The following is a 27,268-nucleotide window of genomic DNA, read 5'->3' as shown; positions in this document are numbered from 1 at the left end:
TACTCAAAGTACAGTTTCTACCAAACGCATACTGCTTTCTCACCATTATGAAGTGGAAAAATTGTAAGTCAAATCATCATTGTGAATCAGGGGTCTCTAATTACTTCTAAATACCATATGTATCATGTATTTTTATGTAATTATGTAATCTGTGTACCAAATTCCTACTAAAAATCTACTATATACAAAGCACAGCTCACAGCAAGTCAATATCTATCTTTAATGAACAATAGCGTGATAAAGTTCACATCTTCCTAAATACTAATAGATAAAATATGAACTGTAAAAATGAGTTGATGTTTTTTAAACTCAAAATAAGTAAGTTTTAAAGGATACTGATCTGTCTGTGGTCTCCGAAAGTTCTCTGGAAGATTGGCTTCATAGAGTAGTCTTGCTTTAGTATTTCCCATATCTTGCATGCACTATAATAAAAAACAGTATTTTCATTACTCACATGAACATTAAAAAGTGATTCCTGCGCATACATACACATATACACAAATACCAAATAATTTATTATTTCCAATATATTCTCCTTAGAAATATAATTTAAATCACAACTATGAAATTAATCACTCAAGTTAAAATAGAAGCATATTTTTAATCCTTCACATTTATCAACATATGTTGATCCATAGTCCATAATCTTCTAAATGTCTTTTTTTGTGAAAACAGTACCACCTTTACACTTACTACTTCCTAAAAGTGAATTCCCTGGTAGTTTGTAGGCAGTATTGCCATTTTTTCTTTAGTGCACCACTTGAACAATGCTCCCATTTCCAGGGCTGACAAGTTCTTTGTTTTGAGCTTTGAAATACCCTGGGAGTCTACTTATTTACAATCAAGATCACAATGAAGTCCAGATAAAAGAGAAACAGTGCTGACCTAGAACTCTGCAGAAATGTATTAATTTCTTTTGAGTTATTAATAATAATCCCTTTGAGGAGTTTCCCTACAAAACCCTACTAGTAAATTGTGCCTAATGCCCAAACTTTACATATAAGTTCAGTTCACAGAACCTCCTCCCTAAAAATCTGTGAATTTCAACGGTAAGAACTATTACTCTGTAAGCAGAGTAACTGTTTTAACAATTTGATAATTATTTAAACCAGTTTAATTACGTTTCAGTGTCATCTACAAGGAATGACTATCCAAACAGTACTTCCTTGAGATTCTATTATTTTAGAAACTAAGTATAAGATTTACGGCCGGGCGCGGTGGCTCAAGCCTGTAATCCCAGCACTTTGGGAGGCCGAGACGGGCGGATCACGAGGTCAGGAGATCAAGACCATCCTGGCTAACATGGTGAAACCCCGTCTCTACTAAAAAATACAAAAAACTAGCCGGGCGAGGTGGCGGGCGCCTGTAGTCCCAGCTACTCGGGAGGCTGAGGCAGGAGAATGGCATAAACCCAGGAGGCGGAGCTTGCAGTGAGCTGAGATCCGGCCACTGCACTCCAGCCTGGGCGGCAGAGCGAGACTCCGTCTCAAAAAAAAAAAAAAAAAAAAGATTTACGAACATTATAATATTATATTACATCATTTACATAGAACTTGAGTTCCTTAAAATGTTTTAACTGGTAGAGAGATCAGTTTTCTTAATTTCTTTTTCTTTCTGATTTCCCAGACACACACCCCTATGTCCTTGAGATGACAATCCGGATTTAACAGGTTACCTGATATCTGCCTTGAGTTGCAGCCCTCAAGTGCACACAGAACTATCTTTCTTCAAACAAAAAATATAGTGACTCTTCTCCTGAGAGTTTTAAAGTGCACTAAATTCCAATATACAATCACCTCTAGGTTATCTATTCTTCCTCACCTCAATGTAAGTATTCTCTCAGAGTAAACTACATTTCTAAGTCTTTCCTCTAGAGATAATGAGAAAGTGAAGTAATGGAGGGGGGAGAAAAACAGATTAAAAAGTGGGGGGGCTTTATCATTAAGCTCTAAGATGACATAGAAGGCAGAATAAACGTAAGCTTCAAAATTGGGTAAAATAAAAAAATTATAAAATGTAAACAGTATAAAGTCAGAGGGTTCTACAACATCACAGTGGCTACTAGCATGAAGTTAGCATAAGAAGAGTTAATATGTAATTCTGTGTATGGGGAGAGGAGCTGAGAAAATACCAGTATAGCTCACCCTTCCTGAAAATCGAAAAAAAACGTTTTCCATCTCAAGCATTCAAAAGATGTTGCATCTTTGTGCTGTGACGGGAATTTGTAAACAGAAGTTGATCAAGTTATATAATCATAAAAACATTAAACATTCGGAAAAAACTAGACCAAGTAAAAATGCCTCTTAGTCTGCAATGAAGCGAAAAGTAATTCAGATACAGTTCACTGAGACTGCAAAAGTAAGAAAATTTGAGAAGTTTCTATCAAGCAAGCAAGAATATATAGAAATTTTAACAGAAAATTTAATAAGATTAAAAATACTATACTATATCTCATCAATCCTCATTTACATTTTTCCACATTTTAACATCTTTGAATTAGGAATGCATCTCACAATTGATGGTGTCTAATAATTGGTATTTTTTTCTTATTAGTCCATAAAGCAGATGTGCTTCTTACAATCAGCAGTATCTTATATTCAATGACTATGACTGTACACATTTATTTAACATAGCTCATTAATATCTTGGGGGGAAACAATAAATAATTAGGAACAAGGCAGACATGTACATTACACCAAACTATTAAACATTGTTCTAGTGATGTTATCCCAAATAGATAGTAACATTAAAATCTGAAAGGTACAGGTGATGTGAAATAATGAGTCATTTTTATAGGAGATCACTGCCAAAAAGTGACTGGGTAAAGGTGCATGTATGTGTTTGTTAGTTGGGATTTGGGGAAACAAGAATTCAATGACATCACAGATGTACAGAGATCATTTGGTGACTATAAAAAAATACATTGGTAAGCTTAGTTTCTAGGTTTCCAAAAAGTAGACTAGAAAAGGGTGGAAGGTAGGGCAGCAGTAGAAGAACCAGTGAAAATGAAAGGTTGGGCAATTTGGAAATGAGAGGGCAGGGGAATAAAACAACAGGAGCTAATGTTTTTGGGAGGTGATAAAGAATATGGTGCAAACTAGCTGTCCTCAAGGACTAAAGGCCCTGAAGAGTAAACTCTGCCCAGTAACTAGCAGAAAAAAAAATAATTAAAATAGCATAATAGCTACAGTGACAAGCATTAGCCTCAACACTTTACCTATATTTGCAATTTTAAATTTCAAAACCACCATGAGATAGGCATTATTATCCTAATTTTACAGGAAAAGAAACAGAATCTGTAAAGATGTTAAGTAACAGGCCTAAGATTCTATCAGTCTCCATAATTCAACTCGCAGTAGAACCAGTATCACCTATCAATGATTTTTATATTTCAGGCTTCATCCAGTGGAACTGGGACTATGTCCTGCAGGGTTTACTAACAGCAGGCTCTTTGTTTTAGAGGTCTGGTTTTCATTTTACAGAGAGGAAACTGAGGCACAAAAAGGTTGTATGATTTTTCTACTGGGTAATATAATGCATCACTGACATGGCTGAGACTAAGATCCAGTTCCTTCACTCCCAATCCATACCACCATGCAGCAGCTAGTCAAAAAAGTATCTAGGAAATATTACAACAAGACAGAAGATGCTATAAGTGTTACCTCTATTATTAAAACATCATTCCTGTTGTTAAAACATTATTCCTTTTCTTTTAGGTTCTCTCACCAAAAATGCTTCTACTTATTCTTTGGCAATTAATTATTCAGTTTTCCAAAGCTAAGTCAAGCAGACTGGCTGCAAAAAAATGGGGAGTGTGGAGGGGATAAATGACATATACTTTGTCTAAAAGAAAAACTAAGCTCTATTTTTTAAATTATGGGTAACAAACTAGCTATCTGAACCTCCACCATCCAGTTCCTATGAACCAAGCCAGATCCTAAGTACTATTTTAATATTTAGTACTTAACATCATTTTGAAACACATTTTCTAAACTTGCTTTCACTTCTCCAATAGGAGAGATAACTGTAAGGCTATCAAACAAACCACTAAAAATTCAAAGATCTTAGTAATTTTGAAAATTCTTCGGCTTAAGAGAAGTCACATCATTCCCTGTCAGTATGTTTTTTCTCTTTATCTCACACTTCAAGTATGAAAAAAGAAAGGGGAGGACTCTGAATTACTTAAGTTAAAGTTTCTATTAAATTTATTTTTAAAATATTTTAAGTAGACATTTATTTACTTGTTAAACTATACTTCATTTCAAAATGCAGATTTAAAAAACAAGTCAAGCATCCAGTGAGGAGAAAATGTATTGACATTCTTGACAAAGTAAGAAATGATTGTAAGACTCTGTTAAATACAAACTCGACATTCATGTTTAAGAAAAATACATTAATACATTGAGGAATAGGTGAACATGTACTTCATAGTTAAGATAAATGCCAGTAGACTGAACATATTTTTATTTTTATTTATTTTTTTCTAAGACAGAGTCTCACGCTGTCACCCAGGCTTGAGTGCAGTGGCACAATCTTGGCTCACTGCAACCGCCATCTCCTGGGTTCAAGTGATTCTCCTGCCTCAGCCACCCAAGTAGCTGGGATTACAGATGTGTGCCACCATGCCCAGCTAATTTTTGTATTTTTAGTAGAGACGAGGTTTCACCATATTGGCTGGGCTGGTCTCAAACTCCTGACCTCAGATGATCTGCCCGCCTGGGCCTCCCAAAGTGCTGGGATTACAGGCATGAGCCACCGCACCCTGCCAATTGAACATATTTTTTAAACTACTGTTATTTACTTTTCCCATTAAATTCAGTCTGTTCTCATTTAACATATGTTCCCAGAATGATGAATTTTGTACCGCACTTTTTTAATTGACTTCATCCAATTGGATCTTGATCCAAACTTACCACCCTTATAATTACAAAGGAAGGCTTCACCTGGAAATAGTGTAATAAACCATTTAAGAATCCTAAACCCTACTATTAAAAGTATTTTGCCCTCATCAATCAATAATCAATGTGTTTTTAGTTTCCCCACATAACCTAGTACATACAACATCACCAGCCCAAAGCATCACATCACTTGAAAGTCAGTATTTTAAAATATTTTTTGAATTGCTGAAATTCATCTACTGCCTAACATATTGTCGTCACAACCTAATGTATATGAAACATTTCTATTTGTGAAACTTTCTAAGTACAAAACATTTTACCCAATCCCAGTTTTAGCATTAAAACAGCAAAACCTCTATTCTAAAACAATTTTAAGTCATTTATGTTTTACAGAGACTGAAGAGAATTCGGGCTGTCAATTTAAAATTTTAACTGACATTTGCTTATCACATTTGTCTAATTTAATAAACTAAAACACACAAAAAGTAACACATGTAACAAAACGTGGGAATAGATAAAAAGAAAGTAGGCAGAATCAATGAGTAGGCAAGCAAATGTAATAGGAGATTTCATTCATTTTTAACAGTACTGTAAATGTTTAAAAAAAAAAAAATCACTGTTTCACATCAACAGGACATCTCCAGTGACAAATGGCAATTAAGCAGCACACAACAGTTTACCGAAAACAGAACCTTGAAAAATGTGTGACGATAAAGAGTAGGAACAGATAAAACAAAATGTGCCCAAGTTTACGTCATTGTCAGGATCAGGAAACAATAATTAAATATAATAAAAGGCAAAATAAATGACATACTACCTGAAATTCCAAATTAATAATTCATTCCCCTGAAAAGAAGACTTGTCAAATATTTTGTTTTAATCTTCCAAAATCTTGGAAACCAGAGGTCTCTAAGTGAAGAATCTACTTCAAAGTATGGCTTCTATTTGTCCTAGGCCATCTACAGCCAAATACAGTCTATTCCACGCTCAGTGGCTAAGCCTCATAAATGTGGCTTCTTGGACTTTCCTTCTTTGTACATCTCCCTTTTTCTCAGTATCTTCTTCTTACCCCTGTACTTTGTCCCTCAGATGCTAAGAAGTACCTGAGCAACAGACATTAATAGTAAAACTAAAATTCATTCTAATATATTGTTTCAGGAAGCTATCTGCACAGTTTTCACAAATTTGTATGTGTGTACTGACCTGCCCTTTGAGGTTTACTGATTGTTTTTTAAAAATGAGCTAAGTGGGGGAAAAAATAATAGACAAGCAGATATTGCAACTGATTAGGTTACAATTAAGTTGCAATTAGATCTTCTAAATTCTCAATGGCAAAACTGCAAAATGTTAAAATAATCAGTCAAATCTTAAATATCAATGTTTAACAGAAGGATGCTACAGTATGCCCATGTTTAATCTGGAGGAAGAAAATTAATCTAATAACTATTTAAAATAGTTTCCTACCCAACTGATACGGTTTGGTTTTGTGTCCCACCCAAATCTCATCTCGTAATACCCACAAGTCATGTGTTAGGAAGGGACTTGGTGGGGGGTGACTGAATCATGGGGATCTGTTCCCCATGCTGTCCTCATAATAGGCAGTTCTCATGAGATCTGATGGTTTTTTAAAATGGCAGCTTCCCCTGCATGCTTCTTTCTCTCCTGCTGCCATATAAGATGTGCCTTGCTTTCCCCTCGCCTTCCGTCCTAATTGTAAGCTTCCTGGGGCCTCCCAGCCATGAGGAACTGAGTCAATTACACCTCCTTTCCTTATAAATTGCCAGTCTCAGGTGGTATTTTTATAGCAGTGTGAGAACACACTAAGACAAGAATTTTCTTCTACTCCATTTTCTGAGGAACTGATTGAGAGAAAGAAGAGTCCTACCTACGTGTCAAAAGATTCTTGTAAGGATATAAAAATGTATGCCAACTGTAAGTCTGTGTATATATATGCATAAAATATTTGAGGAGAAATATACAAGAAACTGATAAATATGATTACTTCCATGGAGGGCAACTGAATGGCAGAGACAGAAGTGGGAGGGAGAATATTCACTGCGCTTTTCTACCCTTTAAAGTTTGTACCATGTCCACATATTTTCCATTCCCAAGAACTGAATAAAATAATTAGAGGGGACTATAATAATCCTGTACTGTTTCTAAATAAAATACTATCTAGAGGGAGCTTAAATAGAGTATCCAAGCAGTACCTGAATCAAAAAAAGGAGACTTCTACTAAGGAGAACAAAGTCTTCTGATAAATCAAGAAGATCATGAATATATATTTTAAAAAATCTCATCCAAGCAGATCTTACACTCAAAATACATTCAAAGCATAAATATGGCATTTATTGACCATGCATTTTTCCAGTATCATCATCATCTTATAGAAACATCATTGTTGCTGATGATTAAAACTTTAAATTTTTAATGTATTTGTGTGGGAGAGGGGAAACTACTTGCTCTATTATTTTTTTAGTCATTAAAAGCTTTAAAACACAAACACTAGGATTTTCAACTGAAAATCTTATTTTCAGCTGAATGTATGTTTTTTTAAAAACTTTTATAAAGATAAATGAATATTTTTAGTCCCTGGATAAATTCTTCATGGCAGTAACTCACCTCTACTACCACTTGAAATTTTCCAGAAATTTCTCTATCTTCCTCTCAAAAGCCACCAGGATTTCTTGCATAGGAGCAAGCCTTTCAGGACTGGTTTCAAGATCTTTTGGATTCCAGCTGCTGGAAAAGAAGGGCCATCGTTTTTGGTCTCAGGAACTCTTTGGAAATATTTAATACAGAGTCCATTCCTTCAGTTTCATAAAATTGTTTTTTAGGGGAAGTTATTCTCTGTTTTAATTATTTTTTTTAAAGAATAAATCACACAATTCAAATTTTTTAATGATGATGTGGAATTAGAGGCAGCAGTTTCCATACTTTTCACAATTTCTAGATATTCTCAGATACTGATTTATCTGTTGCAGCATTTGCTAAATACTACAAATTGAGAGAATATTTTGTTTTTTGTAAGCAATGCAATTAAACACTGTTATGACAAAATTGGAAAAGCTTCACATTACACTCTTCTGTTGTCTCTACTTACTATAATATCCATACCATTTAAAGTGCAGGAATAGACTATCACTTTCACTCTGGGTGCTTAAGGCCCAGCTCAGGAATTATCCTGGACTCTCCCCTCTTCTGCCAAAAGTCTTGGTTATTCTAACTCCTCAATATATTCTTTGTAGGCATCTCCTGTTTATCAAGTCCACTGTCATTACCTTAATTCAGGATCTAGTCATCTATTGCCTAGGCTATTGCGGGACTATTTTAAGAGCACCCTACTCTCTCCCTACTATCACTCATAGGATGAGCACCAAACCAGTCACTGGCTATAACCTTCACCATTACCTCCTATGACACATATAAACTGCACCTAGCAGTCTGGTCAAAGAACACTACTTACTCAAACACGACATGCTTTCTCCACCTTTCTACCAGAAAGGCCCTCAGCACACTGTGGTATGCATTCACTGATTAATAAACAAATAAAGGTTACTATAAAAATAACAGTGATACATTTTAAAAATATTAAAACCTACCACATGACCAGATAATACAATACAAAAAAAAAGGTCACTTTTTTGATGTGCTGAAGATCACCCACCAATTAGTTAATAGAGCCAGAGGCAGAACCCAGTTCTACAGTCCCAGGACATTATTTTAACTACGAATGCTATCTTCTATCATTATTATATTCACACAAAGCAGGAAAGAAAGTGAATACACGTCTAAAATATTATGTGCAATAAAATTAATAATTATGTTTCTAGATGATCCATACATACATGTATTCATTCAACACCCATAATAACTTCCTATAATCTACAGGGGGACTTAAGTCCTTACCCTCAAACAACTTATTATTTATTCTCTCTCAGTTCTACCTAAATTAGGGAGTTTAGAATTAAGAGTTAAATCAAGCTCTGAAACTGAGGCAATAATTAATAGCCAACCAAAAAGGGTCCAGGACCAGACGGATTCACAGCCGAATTCTACCAGAGGTACAAAGAGGAGCCGGTACCATTCCTTCTGAAACTATTTCAATCAATAGAAAAAGAGGGAATCCTCCCTAACGCATTTTATGAGGCCAGCATCATACTGATTCTAAAGCCAGGCAGAGAGACACAACAAAAAAAGAGAATTTTAGACCAATATCCTTGATGAACATCAATGCGAAAATCCTCAATAAAATACTGGAAAACCGGATCCAGCAGCACATCAAAAAGCTTATCCACAAGGATCAAGTCGGCTTCAACCCTGGGATGCAAAGCTGGTTCAACACACACAAATCAATAAACCTAATCCATCATATAAACAGAACCAATGACAAAAACCACATGATTATCTCAATAGATGCAGAAAAGGCCTTCGACAAAATTCAACAGCCCTTTATGCTAAAAACTCTCAATAAATTCGGTATTGATGGAACGTATCTCAAAATAATAAAAGCTATTTATGACAAATCCACAGCCAATATCATACTGAATGGGCAAAACCTGAAAGCATTCCCTGTGAAAACCGGCACAAGACAAGAATGCCCTCTCTCACCACTCCTATTCAACACAGTGATGGAAGTTCTGGCTAGGGCAATCAGACAAGAGAAAGAAATAAAGGGTATTCAATTAGGAAAAAAGGAAGTCAAATTGTCCCTGTTTGCTGATGACATGACTGTGTATTTAGAAAATCCCATCGTCTCAGCCCAAAATCTCCTTAAGCTGATAAGCAACTTCAGCAAAGTCTCAGCATACAAAATCAATGTGCGAAAACCACAAGCATTCCTACACAACAATGACAGAGCACCAAATCATGAGTCAATTCCCATTCACAATTGTTACAAAGAGAATAAAAAACCTAGGAATCCAACTTACAAGGGATGTGAAGGACCTCTTCAAGGAGAACTACAAACCACTGTTCAATGAAATAAAAGACGACACAAACAAATGAAAGAACACTCCATGCTCATGGATAGGAAGAATCAATATCATGGCCATACTGCCCAACGTAATTTATAGATTCAATGCCATCCCCATCAAGCTACCAATGACTTTCTTCACAGAATTGGAAAAAACTTCTTTAAAGTTCATATGGAACCAAAAAAGAGCCCGCAATGCCAAGAGAATCCTAAACAAAAAGAACAAAGCTGGAGGCATCACACTACCTGACTTTATACTACAAGGCTACAGTAACCAAAACAGCATGGTGCTGGTACCAAAACAGATATATAGACCAATGGAACAGAACAGAGACCTCAGAAATATCACCACACATCTACAACCATCTGATCTTTGACAAACATGACAAAAACAAGATATGGGGAAAGGATTCCCTATTTAATAAATGGTGCTGGGAAACCTGGCTAGCCATATGTAGAAAGCTGAAACTGGATCCCTTCCTTACACCTTATACAAAAATTAATTCAAGATGGATTAAAGACTTAAATGTTACACCTAAAACCATAAAAACCCTAGAAGAAAACCTAGGCAATATCATTCAGGACATAGACATGGGCAAGGACTTCATGACTAAAACACCAAAAGCAATGGCAACAAAAGCCAAAATTAACAAATGGGATCTAATTAAACTAAAGAGATTCTGCACAGCAAAAGAAACTACCATCAGAGTGAACAGGCAACCTACAGAATGGGAGAAAATGTTTACAATCTACCCATCTGACAAAGGGCTAATAGCCAAAATCTACAAAGAACTCAAACAAATTTACAAGAAAAAAACAACTCCATCAAAAAGTGGGCAAAGGATATGAACAGACACTTTTCAAAAGAAGACATCTCTGCAGCCAACAGACACATGAAAAAATGCTCATCATCACTCGCCATCAGAGAAATGCAAATCAAAACCACAGTGAGATACCACCTCATACCAGTTAGAATGGGGATCATTAAAAAGACAGGAAACAACAGACGCTGGAGAGGATGTGGAAAAATAGGAACACTTTTACACTGTTGGTGGGAGTGTAAATTAGTTCAACCATTGTGGAAGACAGTGTGGCGATTCCCCAAGGATCTAGAACTAGAAATACCATTTGACCCAGCCATCCCATTACTGGGTATATACCCAAAGGATTATAAATCATGCTACTATAAAGACACATGCACACGTATGTTTACTGTGGCACTATTCATAATAACAAAGACTTAGAATCAACCCAAATGTCCATCAATGACAGACTGGATTAAGAAAATGTGGCACACATACATCATGGAATACTATGTAGCCATAAGAAAGGATGAGTTCATGTCCCTTGTACGGACATGGATGAAGCCAGAAACCATCATTCTCAGCAAACTATCGTAAGGACAGAAAACCAAACACCGCATGTTCTCACTCATAGGTGGGAATTGAACAATGAGATCACTTGGACACAGGGTGGGGAACATCACACACCGGAGCCTGTCAGGGGTGGGGAACTGGGGGAGGGTTAGCATTAGGAGAAATACCTAATGTAAATGACAAGTTCATGGGTGCAGCAAACCAACATGGCATGTGTATACCTGTGTAACAAACCTGCACGTTGTGCACATGTACCCTAGAACTTGAACAAAAAAAAAAAAAAAAAAAGAATTAGGAGTTAAATGAAAATCTTCCACTAAGTAACATCTTAATAATTTTGCTCACTCTATTGAGACAGTGATAATCACCTACATGTAACAGAAAATTCTAAAATATGACATTTTCAAAAAAACTATTAATATTACTGATCTTATTTAAAGTTTAACCTTAAAAATTGTTAACAAATCAAGAGGAAGAAGAAAATATAGGGCACAATCTTGCACATTCAAATTAAAAATTTGTGTACTTTTTTCCAAATGGATTGCTTAAAATGCAAATCTCTTATGAAACTTCACAGATTAAATTTTGTTACAGACAGTATTACATTTCTCTCTTTACCTCAATCTTCACATGTAGGCAATACAAAAACCCAATGCTAGAGGCTGCTCCTATATTCTCTGCTCTTCTTTGAAGATACATTTAATGATTCTAGCAAGGGTTCAGAATCAACTGAATCTCAATTAACTTAAAAAGTTAAGCATGTACCTGAGGACCTATTATTTGAGAACTGTTATTAGCTTGATCGAATTATAATGAGAAATCCTCCCACAAAGTAAGAAAAAAGGCTTTTTGGCCTACGGTTTTATTGAATAAATGTGTACCAAGAATTGTGTACTGAAAGCTTATTATGTACCTGGTTCTGTAAGACACTATGAAAATTTATGCAAGGGTCAAACCCCTAAGAGATTAAATAATGCTCTAACACAGAGTTCTCCAGATTACCTTTAACTAAAATTTTATTCTATTAAATATTGCTTATCATAAAAATTTTGTCACAGCAGAGATAACTTTCTAAGTTCCCAGAATCTCCCCAGAAAAAAGAAAACAGAAAGACCTAGGTAGAAAAACTAAAAACCAATGGATGATAGTTACAACAAAATTAAGTGACTGATTATCCCCACAAACCTCAAAATGCCATCAGGTAGGAACAAACCACTACAATGACCACTACACCTGCCTGATGCCTACAACTAATGGGGAGTCCAATGGATCTGAGAAAAAATAAACCAAAACATTCAAGAGATATATAAATTGAAAATCACAGTGAACAAATCTGAGAAAAGCACAGAAGTTGAAAAGGATTCTTCCCCAGTCTGATATGGTTTGGCTGTGTCACTACCCAAATCTCATCTTGAATTGTAGCTCCCATAATTCTCACGTGTTGTGGGAGAGACCCAGTGGGAGATAATTGAATCATGGGGACAGTTTCCCCCTTACTGTTCTCAAGGTCATAAATATGTCTCACAAGATTTGATGATTTTATAACGGGAAACCTCTTTCACTTGGCTCTCATTCTCTACTGTCTGCCACCACATGAATGTGCCTTTTGCCTTCTGCATGATTGTGAGGCCTCTCCAGGCATGTGAAACTGTGAGTCCATTAAACCTCTTTTTCTTTATAAATTACTCCAGTCTTGGGTATGTCTTTATCAGCAGCATGAAAACAGACTAATACAGTAAATTGGTACTGGGAGTGGGGCGCTGCTGTAAAGATACCCAAAAATGTGGAAGTGACTTTGGAACTGGGGAACAGGCAGCAGCTGGAACAGTTTGGAGAGCTCAGAAGAAGACAGGAAAATGTGAGAACATTTGGAGCTTCCTAGAGACTTGCTGAATAACTTTGACCAAAATGCTGATAATGATATCAACAATGAAATCCAGGCAGATGTGGTCTCAGATGGAGATGAGGAACTTGTTGGGAACTGGAGTAAAGGTGACTGTTGCGATGTTTTAGGAAAGAGACTGGCCGCATTTTGCCCCTGCCCTAGAGATTTGTAAATCTTTGAACTTGAGGGAGATGACTTTGGGTATCTGGCAGAAGAAATGTCTAAGCAGCAAAGCATTCAAGAGGCAACTTGGGTGCTGTTAAAACCATTCCATTTTAAAGCGGAAACAGAGCCTAAAAGTTTGGAAAATTTGCAGTCTGATGATGCGATAGAAAAGAACAACCCCCGGCCGGGCGCGGTGGCTCAAGCCTGTAATCCCAGCACTTTGGGAGGCCGAGACGGGCGGATCACGAGGTCAGAAGATCAAGACCATCCTGGCTAACATGGTGAAACCCCGTCTCTACTAAAAAATACAAAAAAAAACTAGCCGGGCGAGGTGGCGGGCGCCTGTAGTCCCAGCTACTCAGGAGGCTGGGGCAGGAGAATGGTGTAAACCCAGGAGGCGGAGCTTGCAGTGAGCTGAGATCCGGCCACTGCACTCCAGCCCGGAGATAGAGCGAGACTCTGTCTCAAAAAAAAAAAAAAAAAAAAACCTTTTCTGAGGAGAAATTCAACCTGGTTGCAGAAATTTGCTTAATAAGGAGTCAAATATTAATGACCAAGACAATGGTGAAAATGTCCTCAGGGCATGTCAGAGACTTTCCTGGCAGCTCCTCCCATCACAGGCCTAGGGGCCTAGAAGGAAGAAATGGTTTTGTGGGCCAGGCCCAGGACCCCCTGCTGTGTGCAGCCTAGGGACTTGGTGTCCTGCATCCCAGCTGCTCCAGCTGTAGCTAAAAGGGGCCAATGTATAGCTCAGGCCATGGCTCCAGAGGGTGTAAGCCCCAAGGGTTGGCAGCTTCCCTGTGGTGTTGAGCCTGCGGGTGCACAGAAGTCAAGATTTGACTTTTGGGAACCTCTGCCTAGATTTCAGAGGATATATGGAAATGCCTAGATGTCCAAGCAGAAGTTTGTTGCAGGTGTGGGGTCCTCATGGAGAACCTCTGCTAGGGCAGCATGGAAAGAAAATGCATTGTGCAAGCCCCCACACAGAGTCCCCACTGGGGCACTGCCTAGTGATCTATGAGAAGAAGGTCACCATCCTCCAGACCGCAGAATGGAAGATCCACCGCAACTTATACCATGCACCTAGAAAAGTCACAGGCACTCAACACCAGCCCGTGAAATCAGCCAGGAGGGAGGCTATACTGTGCAAAGCCACTGGGGCAAAGTTATAGGGGTGGAGCTGCCCAAGGCCATAGGAACCCACCTCTTGCATCAGTGTGGCTTGCATGTGAGACACAGAGTCAAAGGAGATAATTTTCGAGCTTTAAGATTTGACTGACCTGCTGGATTTCCGACTTGCATGAGGCCTGTGGCTCCTTCATTTTGGCCAATTTCTCCACTTGGAACAGCTGTATTTACCCAATGCCTGCACCCCCATTATATCTAGGAAGTAACTACCTTGCTTTTGATTTTACAGGCTCATAGGTGGAAGGGACTTGTCTTGTCTTGGATGAGACTGGACTATGAACTTTTGAGTTAATGCTGAAATGAGTTAAGACTTTGGGGGACTGCTGGGAAGGCATGATTGGTTTTGCAATGTAAGGACATGAGATTTGGGAGTGGCCAAGGGTGGAATGATACGGTTTGGCTGTGTCCCCAGGCAAATTTCATCTTGAATTGTAGCTCCCATAATTCCCATCTGTTGTGGGAAAGACCCAGTGGGAAATAACTGAATCATGGGGGCAGTTTTCCCCTTAACTGTTCTCTTGGTAGTAAGCCTCTTGAGATTCGATGGTTTTATAAGGGGAAACCCCTTTCACTTAGCTCCCATTCTCATCTGCTACAATGTAAGATGTGCCTTTCACCTTCTGCTAGGATTGTGAGTCCTCCCCAGCCACATGGAACTGTAAGTCCATTAAACCTCTTTTTCTTTATAAATTACCCAGTCTCAGGTATGTCTTTATTAGCAGTGTGAAAATACACTAACACACAGTCCAATAACAATTAAGTGTGAATGGGCCGCAATAAGCTTAGAATGGGGAGAGACAGTCTAGCCCCTACAAACTCTCATAACTGACCACGAAGTTTCTCTTCCAGGATAGGGCCCCAAACTGAGAAAAAGAAAAAACCGGGGAATTGACTCAAAATTGAGCAGGACAGGTATAACAAGAGATAATACAAAAGGAGATGGTCTAGATGAAAGTGCAAAAGGGGAACAGAACAGGAACATCTGAACAGATGGCTTTGCTTTTTTTTTTTTTTTTTTGAGACGGAGTCTTCCAAGTAGCTGGGACTACTGTGCTACCATGCCCGGCTAATTTTTCTATTTATAATAGAGACGGGGTTTTGCCATATTGGCCAGGCTGGTTCGAACTCCTGACCTCAGGTGACCCATCTGCCTCAGACTCCCAAAGGGTTGGGATTACAGGCGTGAGCCACCGCACCCAGTCATGCCCTCGTTTTTAAACATTTCATGAAAACAACAGAAGAGGGAGGTATGTGAAGTTAAAAAAGCTAACTTGAATAGGACTTCCTCCTAAAAGTAAAGGAAAATTAATATCGCATAAAAATGATCAACAAAGAATCAAGGTAAAAATCTCATACAAAGTTAATATTAAAAAAGTAAGAATAATAGCTCTACAGTGAAACCACACCTAGAAAAATCTGCCCAAAGAAAACAGATTAAAACTGTAACCTACTAATTCAGAACTAGCTAAAAGACATGTATGTGATGAAAAAAACATATAAAATTAAAGACATGGACAAACAGAACAACCAAATTTGAAATTTTAAAATAAGAAATATTCAGAATTAAAATGACAGAATCAAGAAAAAATTAGAAATAAAAGAAAAAACATTTCAGAAATAAACATTAAACAAAATGAAACATGACAACAAATAATAGTCTAAGAAAAATGGAAAGGCAAAAGAAGGAAAAAAATTGTAATTAAAAAAAGTAATAAAAAGGATCCAAAGGCAAATGATAAATACTGCCGTTAGGCAATAAAGATCCAACATACAGGAAAGAGGAGTCGCTGAAGAAGAAAACTAAAACAAAAGAATATTAAAAATAAACTGTAGTTTAAAAATAAACAAACTGTAATTCAAAAAACTTCACTGAAACAAAAAAAGGCATAAAACTACATACTGAAGGAGCATACCATATGTAGGTATTTTTGGTCTAAAAGAAACTCACTTTATATTTAAAGATATAGTTAAACACATAAGCACAGAAGATTTATCAAACACTGAGCAAAGGAAATCTGCAGTGGCTACTAGTGTATGCATAAAAACTGATACATCTATACAACTGCTGTGCAACAAAAGATAATGTGAGACAGTTATATCATTTTAAATCTCGATTAGCCTCATTTAAAAAAATTAAAACAGGTTAAATTGATTTTAATTATATATTTTATTTATGTTTCTCTTCTGCAGAACTCACATGGAAAACACTATGCTTATCTCACCTTCATCCACAGACTTAAAAAATAGTGTCGTGAAAACTTTTTGCAATAAACTGATAATCTAATTACTCACCAATAGCTAAGACAGCACCCAAGAGAAAGGATCAAAGCAATACATTCTTGGAATCCGCTCTAAGTAAAACAAACTTGCACATCTTATGTAAAATTTAAATTTCAACTGCCTATCAATATACTAGGTTATCTCCAGTTCCAGATTTTTACTTTTTAAAGACAGCAGAGGTACCACACAAATATTGTACTTTAATGAACTGTAAGTCATTTTATTTGAAAAATTAATGTGCTTCTAAATAATAAAATTTATTCCAACTTTACTTGAAATAACTATGTCAGAGAGTGAAAGAGCAGAAAACTTCTTTAATGTACTTAGCCACTTTCATCTCCTCTTATAATCCTAAACATCTCAGTTTTACCACTGAATATTGGGATAACATGACCACTAACATAAGTAGTGCCTGTCGTTTTAGTTGCTTTTTAAGCTACAGTAAAATATTTATGGTATCTACCAATACTCTTTTCCTATTCACTCCGTATCTGGCCTGATTGAGAATTTAAGTTGAGGCCACAGAATACAGCAAAGCTTACTTATGAAGACTGATGAAAACCCCTCATTTTGCCTTCCATGAGAAATTTTTTCTAGGAAAGATCAAAAATTTAAATTAAGCAAGTCAATACTATCACATAGGTAGTGCTAAGTTAAGTTAAAGACTACGCAGTTAGCTCATAGGTTTTTCTAGGAATAACTAGGTTATAATAGAAATCTGTATCCACTGCTTTTTTTTTTAATAGAAAATATAAACAGCAAAAGCGTGTGTTCAAAAACAATTCTTCCAGATTCAGAAAAAAAAAATCTGTCTCACAGATTTAACCTGAGAATCTTTTCACATTCTTTTGACTTATATAAGAATGCCAAACATTTTTTATTCTGAGGTTGAATTTCACTTTTGGTAAAAGCTGAATCACCATCACTAGCCATGCTATAATTTTTATGCAAAGACAAGAAATGAAAATGCTTTTGGAGCTGCTATGGTAACTAAAGAAGACTGAGTATACAACTCAAACATTCTCGACAATGGAAGAAACTTCAGAGTCATCTAAACTACTCCTCATCTGCCTAATGAATGCTTAAATCCCAGCCACATGTTTCCAGGTAGTTGTCCAGCCTCTTTACAAACCATTCCAGTTAACAGTAAACCAACCTACCTTCCAAGGCAATCAATTTCATTTCTGGACAGTTTTAAATATTGAAAAATACTGTCTTTCTAGTACCTGCATATATTACCTTGGAATTTTCATATGCTAGCTTAAGTTACCCTCCCTAAGGCTGCTGTATTTTTGGAATTTTAAAGCAAAACAGGAACATGAGGTGAAAAAGACAGAGATCAAGAAACAAAAAAAGACTACATAAAAATACAGGCTAAATGGGAAGGGGAGTGCATGATTCTTTTTTCTCCATTCCCCATTCATTGTTAAGGATAATAAACATTATCTCAGAATTCAATCAAACCAAAGACTGATCTCAACATTCCATTAAAAAACAAGTGCATACTGTGTTCCCAGCATAGTGGAAGCCACCACAAGCACTACAAAGACACATATGATAAATTTTCAAACTGCTGGAAACTTACAATTTAGTTAGACATAAGCAAAGGTAACAATATACAGTACTTGTCATAGATAATTGAGCACATACTACATACAGAAGAAGCTTTTATTAAAGTAGAGATTTAAGCTGGGTTTTAAAGAATAGGAAGAATAGGAAGGTTTGCCAAAAGGGATATGCAAAATACATTTCCGGCTGAGCACAGTGGTCCATGCCAGTAATTCCAGCACTTTGGGAGGCCAAGGCGGGTGGATTACCTGAGGTCAGGAGCCTAAGACCAGCCTGGCCAACATGACAAAACCCTGTCTCTACTAAAAATACAAAAAAAAATTTAGCCAGGCATGGTGGCTCATGCCTGCAGTCCCAGCTACTTGGGAGGCTGAGACAGGAGAATCGCTTGAACCCAGGAGATGGAGGTTGTAGTGAGGTGAGATCACAACACTGCACTCCAGCCTGGGTGACAGAGCAAAACTCCATCACAAAAGCAAACAAACAAAAAATACATTTCCAACACGGACAACAGCAGAACCAAAACAAAACAAAAGAACACACTACCAGATTGTTTCAGCAGAAACAGCTGTCTGGTAGTTGTAAAGCGTCTGAAGTAAGGTCAAAGACAAATGATGAAGCCAGAAGGCAGAGGAACATGAAGACCAGTTTAATGAAAATAAAAACTTTTATGAGTCTTATAGAAGAATCAATGCAAATTTCTTAGGACGGAAGTAAATAACCAAAGCAACGTTTTAGGAAAATTACTCTGAATGCACTGTGTAAAATAAATGGAGATGTGACACTGATGAGAAATCAGGAATAAGGTAAAGCCTTGGACATGTCAGAGAAATGAAACTAGAAAGCAGCAGAAGGCAAGGAAAGAATTAAGAATACAGAAGCAAAAGGGAGAAAGGAGTAAGAACCATAGAATATACAAGTTTTTAAGATTAACTGGAACAATGACATTAACTTTCTTTCCAAACGGCTCATTATTTCAATTTTAGTTTGTCAAACTGAAAGTAAAATAAAGACATCTACTACTCTTAATACTTACAAATGCTAAACATTAATAACTATCACTATAGCCAAAATTCCCATATTGAAACAATTTCATAAATCCTTGTTTCCTGTTTCCATATGGCGTATACAGGGATTTGGTTGATATTGCTATACAACAAGCGTTAATTCTGGTATTCCATTCTTTACTCCACCCAAAAGTATAATATCTTGGGTGGGGCAGGGGGGAAGCTATAGTATTTATGAAAGTATGAAAAACTTGGTCCTTTCTAAAAATTTGAAAAGTACCTCACAATAAACCCAAGACCAAACACATTTAATCTGACCATGAACCACATTAAAAGAACTTTTGAGACTTTTTTAAGGTGGGTAACTTTATTTCTATGTTATTAAAAATCAAAGTAAGTTTTGGGAGACAATTATTTTCTTTTAAAAATAACCATACAGCAATTCTAACAGCTGTACATATTGTTGTGCTCTAAAAACTGAAATACATAACGCATACATAAATAACAGATAAAAATATGGTACATATGACATCAGTTTATAAGTAACCTTGAGGAAAAACTTAGTAGTTAGATTTTACAGAATTACACACACACATACACACAAAGAACATTTTTATTTAACAGCTTGACTGGGCTCAAAGATTAAATCCTGTTTCCACATTTACTAATAAAAGGTATTTTTTAGAAAATAGAGCTAGCCAAAACTATCATCTTTGAAAATTAGAAACACAAGGGTATGACTATGTAACTATGTACAGTAAAAGTATTTCTCTTAGTTCCATAAATAAATACCTCCCAAGCACTTCTTTTTTTAGACTGAGTCTCACTTTATCACTCAGGGCACAGAGTGCAGTGGCAGGATCTTGGCTTACTGCAAGCTCCACCTGCCAGGCTCAAGCGATTCTCTCACATCACCTTCCCGAGTAGCTGGGACTACAGGTGTGTGTCACCACGCCCAGCTAATTTTCATATTTTTAGTAGAGATAAGCTTCACAATGTTGGCCAGGCTGTTCTCAAATTCTTGGCCTCAAGTGATCTGCCCACTTTGGCTACCCAAAGTTCTGGGATTACAGGAGTGAGCCACTGCTCCCGGCATCAAGCACTTTTTATATCAAATAAATTATGATAAAATATCATATGAATATGGAATACTGTATCACATTGTGATCATCACTTTTGCTCATCTGAATTAAACATCAAAGTTAATATAACAGCCTCCAAAAAGACAGACATTTTAATGTATAGCAAAACTAATGGGATAGAAATTAGTGTAGTGAATGCTCCCGGGGGACTTGACTGGAAATTGGCATGAAGGACCTTTCTAGTGTGACAGAAATGCTCTATCTTCATTGGGGTGTTGGTGACATCATACAGACATTTGCCAAGACTCATAAAACTAAATGAGATCTGTAAACTGTTCTCTCTGTAATTATACCTCAATTTTTTTCTTTTTATGGTTTTATAGGTTTATTTTCAGAGTAAAACAATTACACAATTTAAATCCAGGTCCAACAGAATTACTCTGTCAAAGTCAGCAATAATGCCAAAATGCACTCTCACTTCCGGACACTCACCAGTATCATCTGAGTCTTCTCCCAGTGAAGCAAAAGGGTCTGATATTTTATTCATATACAACTCTCTCATCTGCAATATAATCTACAATTTCTTGTGGACATATTAACTTTTCCACATCTGTATCAGGAATTTCAAACCCAAATTTATTTCCCATGACCATGCTTACTCTCTACTTGGTCTAAACTGTCAAAGCACAGGTCTTCCATAAAATAAGAATTCATGGAGGGATTCTCTGGGTCAATCTTGTCATAGAGTTTCAAGATACAAAGAAGACAGTCCTTGATTCCCTCTAACGTCAAAGGGAACACGTCACTATACTGGCAGCACAACTGTGTAACCTCTACCCAGCACCTGCGCAAGCACCAAGCCCACGGCGGAGTAAGCGGCAAAGCCCCAGCCTCATCAGAGTCCCCACAGAGCACAGGCAATGCTGAGCAGTGGGCTGTGGCCAGCATGGGACCCGGGGCATCAGTGTGATGGCCAAGGGGAGGTGGCAGACACAAGCAGATAGGACACAAGCTGCCATGGCTACCCCAACCCAGGATTTCCTATCTCAATTTTTTAAAAAGAAACATAGGAGGCCAGGTCCAGTGACTCAAGCCAGTAGTCCCAGCACTTTGGGGGGCCAAGGTGGGCAGATCACTTGAGGTCAGGAGTTCGAGCCAGTCTGGCCAACATGGCAAAACCCCATCTCTAATAAAAATACAAAAATTAGCAACACATGGTGGCACGCACTTGTAATCCCAGCTACTTGGGAGGCTGAGGCAGGAGAATCGCTTGAATCCAAGAGACAAAGGCTGCAGTGAGCAGACATCACACCACCACTGCACTCCAGCCCGAGCAACAGCATGAGTGAGACTCCGTCTCAAAAAGAAAAAAAAAAAGATGGCGAGAGCAGGGGGGCCAGACAGAGCAATTCCTGTCAAGAAGTTGACAAATGGAATCAAATGATGCTCAAATACAATTTCAAATATTATGTAGTTTTTAATAACTTTTTAAAATCCTTACATTGTAAAAAAAAAAAAAAAAATCCAATATTTTTGTCATGTAATTGTAACCTATGCCAAACAAAACCAGTGAACTGCAGCCCTCTGATTAGAAAATTCTACTCTAAGCTATACAGCTGTCCATCTCAAATAATCTGCTATTCACTTCCTCTCAACAACCTAATTGAGAAAAATATTTCTGAATAACTGAACTGTTGAAGGATCTCATTTTCATCCTAAGTTTGAAATAAGCCATTAAAAACACAAGATACTTCGGTCATGAATGCTTTGTACTTCCATAACCCATTACAAACACCAAGTTAAACTGCCAAGCTACACCTCACAGTTTCTTGAAAAGGAGTTAAAACATCAGCCGGACATGGTGGTGCATGCCTGTAGTCACAGGTACTTGGAAGCTGACATGGGAGAATTGCTTGAGCCCAAGAGTTTGAGACCAGCCTGGGCAACACAGCAAGACCCTGTTTCAAACAACCAAAAAAAGACTTACAACATCATGACATCTGTTACCAGGATACAGAGATATTAAGAACATTGCCTTACAGGAAGTGTTTAAAAAGGTCTGCTTCTTTGATATAACTAGTATGTTTTCTCCTCAAGGATCTTGAAAGTACATAAAAGACTGCATTTCCTTTTATGCTCTAGCCAGCGAAAAGCTCAAAAACTAATTTAAGATGGAACCAACTAAATTATGCTTGTCTTTATAGCCTGAAGATCTCCATTCTGTTTTTCCACCCTTATTTCACTCCATTCATGTAAACTATTGAGTTAAGATTCTGAGGTGTGTCACTGAGTCTCAACCACATATATTTATATATTTAGCACTTCATAGTGACTTAAAAGTAATTTCAAAAGGGCATAAATAAGTGGTGTAACTTCACTGTGAATTACATAATAAGACCAGTAGAAGTAATCATTTTTACAATAGTGGTCAACCTTAAAGATAAAAAGTAAGATTCTGAGAATTTAAGACTGTCACACTGGGAAATGGCAAACTTTTAAAACTACAAATCTACCTCTAGCAGAGGTAAACCACTCATAAATAAGTTTAGGTTGGTCATAAGAACATTTGTTCACTGCGTTGTCTTACAACTCCTGGGCCTTGTCTGAAAATTAAGAACATCTCAAAACAGAAAGGAAATTATTCAAGTCTGTTTTTAGGCTAGAGGTGGTTTTTTACTTTATCTTTACCCAGGCTCCTTCTACTGATAAAATAAAACTATGGAATTATACTGGCAAATTTTATCAACAACAGAAATGATATTTTAAAAACACTTTAAAATCAACATTTTAGAAAGTATAGATTAAAAACTGACTTTACTATAGACACAAAACGAAATAAACATCTGTGAACTGAAAATTCAAATATTCCAATTTTATATATGGCATATGCCATTTCAACATACAAAATTACTTTTCAGTGTTAATCCTTTGATGTAAGAAGGGTTAAATCTTTTGAAATTATCTTAAATATTTTAAATAATTTCTTGGTAATGTAATGTTTACCTGTATCTGTTCTGCTGTCCATTGGTCTAGGTTGACTGATTTGACCCTGGATATATGAACCCCAAGATTTCTATGAATTCCAGCACATCTGATGCAAATAAACACACCAATATTCCAGGAAGCCCATCGAGGACCTAATTTAGAAGAAGAAACCACACACACACACACAAAAAAAGCAAATATTAAAAACTAAAATAAACATAACAGCATATTAGAAGCATTTTCGGTTTTATATAATTATAACGGAAGCTTACAGAAGTCACATGCTCAAATTTCCAAATGGTACTGGCAGCAGTCTGCTACATGTGTCTTGGCAATCTTCAAGAACCTTACTGATTTTACTCATTTTGCTTTCCTAGAAACTTCCCCTCCATTCTAAGATTTTAAAACTAATTTATAAAAACAGCTTCTTCACTTAGCATAGTTGAATCAAGAATAGTAATACCCTACTGTAAAAATAATTTCTTTATTAAATGCAAAAGATATGCTCACAAGATTAACAACAAATAAAAATCAAAGACATTTCAAAAATTAAATGTAGAAATTAATAAGAAAAAGACAATCAGCCCAACAGAAGATAAGCAAAAAGATATGAATGAACAATTCACAGAAGAAATCTATGGCCAATAAGCATGAAAATATGCACAGTCTCACTGGTAATTAGTGAAAGTGCTTTTTAACTCTACAGTTACTTCCATTTTGCACCCAACATACTGGACAAAAAATTTTATTTTTTTTTTTATTTTTTTTTTTGAGACGGAGTCTCCCTCTGTCGCCCAGGCTGGAGTGCAGTGGCCGGATCTCAGCTCACTGCAAGCTCCGCCTCCTGGGTTTACGCCATTCTCCTGCCTCAGCCTCCCGAGTAGCTGGGACTACAGGCGCCCGCCACTTCACCCAGCTAGTTTTTTGTATTTTTTAGTAGAGACGGAGTTGCACCGTGTTAGCCAGAATGGTCTTGATCTCCTGACCTCGTGATCCGCCTGTCTCGGCCTCCCAAAGTGCTGGGATTACAGGCTTGAGGCACCGCGCCTGGCCGGAAAAAAAATTTTTAACTACCAGTACTAAGTGTTGGCAAGAAGAGGAAACAACAACAAATTCAAAAAGCCCTGTATCACCATGGCTAAATCTCAAATATAACACTGACATTAAAAAAGGTTACAGATAAATGTACATAGTGTGAAACCATTTACATAAGTTGAAAAATGTGCAAAATAACGGCATACTGCATATTAATTAAATGTATCCACAAATTTCATGAAACTGAGTCAGGTAACTTGGTGGTGAGGAAAGCGGATGTGATCAGGGAAAAGTTCACTGTGGGTTTGGAAACAGTAACACTGAATCGCTAAGCTGTATGGCAAGAATACAAACTTTTGTTTCAGTAACATGTACAGGCATATATGAACTGAGGTGTGCTACAAAATGTTAGTTCTTCAGTTCATGGTCAAAAAGTTGTGAAAAACACTGCTGAGAAACTCACATATGAATACAAGAATACAAGTCTTAGCTGTACAATTCTTAATACCTTTGAATATATTCTTTCACAATATTTTTAAAAATTTCTTAAGATTATTTTCACATATTGCTTGTAAAATTAATAAAGTAAAAGTGGAAAAATAAAAATAATATCTGGAAAATATGCCAAATATTCAGAATCATATTCCTAACAGACTTCTATAAATTAGATTATGAAAAATGTATGTATATGGTAAGAGGTATCAATAAAAATCAAGCAGCAGGACACAGTGGTTCACGCCTGTAATCCCAGCACTTTGGGAGGCCAAGGCAGGTGAATCATTTGAGGTCAGGAGTTCGAGACCAGCCTGGCCAACGTGGAGAAACCCGGTCTCTACTAAAAATACAAAAAGTAGCCAGGCATGGTGGCAGGTGCCTGTAATCCCAGCTACTCAGGAGGCTGAGGCAGGAGAATCATTTGAACCCCGGAGGCAGAGATTGCAGTGAGTCAAGATCTCGCCACTGTACTCCAGCCTGGGTGACAGAGCGAGACTCCGTCTCAAAAAAAAAATAAAAATAAAATAAAGCTTTTTCTAAATGTAGCCTTCTGTTTTAAGTACATGCCGTTTATCTAAAGGTGACACTGCTCTACAAAACATTAAAGCTAATAATTACAATATACTAAAACTAAAAATAATGCCTTCTTAAATTCTTTAATTACACAGCAGGAAGATTATGCACACGCAACTTATCCCCAAATATTCTGCTTTTACATTTGAGAAATGACATCCATAAACTGGCAAACATACATCTGGGACATCTATGACTACTCTAGACAGAGCTACCTCCCCCAATTACTTTCCACCCTGTCTCATCATTTCTAACACAACAATTTACAGCATAACAATCTGTTTTGAAGCTTACACATTAAGGTAAATAGTTACAGAGTAATAGCTAGAGGGTTTATTTTTAGCAAGTAAATCTCAAACTAAGAAAGGTTAAAGAGATACACAGTGGGCTGGAAACAGTGGCTCACACCTGTAATCCTTGCACTTTGGGAAACCAAGGTGGGAGGATAACTTGAGGCCAGGAGTTTGAGACCAGCCCAGGTAACATAGTGAAATCACAGTGGTCTCTAACAAAAATTAAAAACTACACACTACACGTAGTGGTGAGTGCCTGCAGGTCTAACTACTTGGGAGGCTGAGGCAGAAGGATCGCTTGAGCCCAGGAGTTCAAAGTCCCTTTGAGCTATGATGGTACCACTGCACTCTAGTCAGAAAAAAAGAGGGATGATGAGGAGAAGGGAGAGAGAAGGGAAGGAGAAATGCACAGTGAATTCTAGATCAGTGTCTCTCAAACCCTAATGTGCATGCACATCAACTGGAAATATTATGAAAATGAAAACTTTAATTCTGTGGCCCCCAGAGTAGCTCCTAAGGTTCTGCATCCTAACGAGTTCCCAGTGATGCCCATGCTGCCATCTACAGTTGACATTTTTGAATAGCAAGGTTCTAGAGCATTCTCCACAATCTTTAACTCAAGCATTCAACACACTTCCTGATTTGCTTTTATATAACTAATGTAATTAAGGGACTGATAAATGTGGCAGCAGTAAGAATGGAAACGAACAAATATGAAATCACCAGGAAGAACTGACAGGGCTTACTCATAGAAAACCTAATAGCAAAGGAGAAGGCAGAGGCCAAAATGCAAGTTCTGCACCTAAGATATAAAGCATGAGGGTATTTGTGGAGTCAGAAAACTGCAGGAGATCCAATGAATGCTTTAAATGATAGTGATAGACCAAGATGAAAATATCTGGCAGGTGATTTACAATACAGGACTAAAGTTCAAACTGGATGCATACACACACACACACACACACACCTTCTTTTAAGATGAGAGCTGCAGTACCAAGAACAAAAAGAGCAAAAAAGCAGAGTACTAAATCTTAGGGAGAAAATGAAAGGCAGTAAAAGTAGAGAATGAGGTCATTACAAAGAAAAGCTGTTTTCAAAAAAGGGGCCGGGGGGGGGGGGGGACGGGGAGATGTCAATAGTATCAAATGTTCCAAAGAAGAGTAATTGGGCTAAGAAAGAACATCTGGATGCAGTAACTGAGGCTGAAAAATAATAGGTAACCTCAGAGATTAGGCAGAGCAAAAGGGAGGAAGCCCATCCACTCTGAATTCATTATCAGAGTAAGAGGGAGAAAGATAATTCACCCAATCTGAATTCCATTACCAGTTTACACTCTTGCACCATTTCAGTTTCCAACGCTAAACCTTTAACAGTTTCCTGTTTTCCTCTATATTAGATTATAGGAAATATTTATCTCCTGTAAATGTCTACACTCATTAACAGCATGTTACACAGAATGTGC

At 37.1% G+C, this 27,268-nt stretch overlaps 1 protein-coding gene across 8 annotated transcripts in view; it reads right to left on the bottom strand.

The window, feature by feature from the left end:
- SMAP1 (small ArfGAP 1) overlaps positions 1-27,268 on the bottom strand; it is a 201,727-nt gene that overhangs the window by 100,863 nt on the left and 73,596 nt on the right. For 7 of the 8 annotated variants that reach the window (XM_033217590.1, XM_033217588.1, XM_033217594.1 and 4 more), the window contains exons 2-3: positions 23,429-23,562; positions 337-422 (exon numbers count right to left, since the gene is read on the bottom strand). In XM_033217590.1, coding sequence (XP_033073481.1) covers positions 337-422; positions 23,429-23,562 — 220 coding nt within the window. Of the gene's footprint in view, positions 1-336; positions 423-7,520; positions 7,641-23,428; positions 23,563-27,268 lie in introns of all 8 variants that reach the window. The other variant, XM_033217593.1, reaches the window with a different exon arrangement.

The sequence above is a fragment of the Trachypithecus francoisi genome, unplaced genomic scaffold, assembly GCF_009764315.1.
Source record: "Trachypithecus francoisi isolate TF-2019V2 unplaced genomic scaffold, Tfra_2.0 Lachesis_group10, whole genome shotgun sequence".
NCBI classification, from domain to species: Eukaryota; Metazoa; Chordata; class Mammalia; order Primates; family Cercopithecidae; genus Trachypithecus; species Trachypithecus francoisi.
This window is presented reverse-complemented; position numbering and strand designations above follow the sequence as displayed.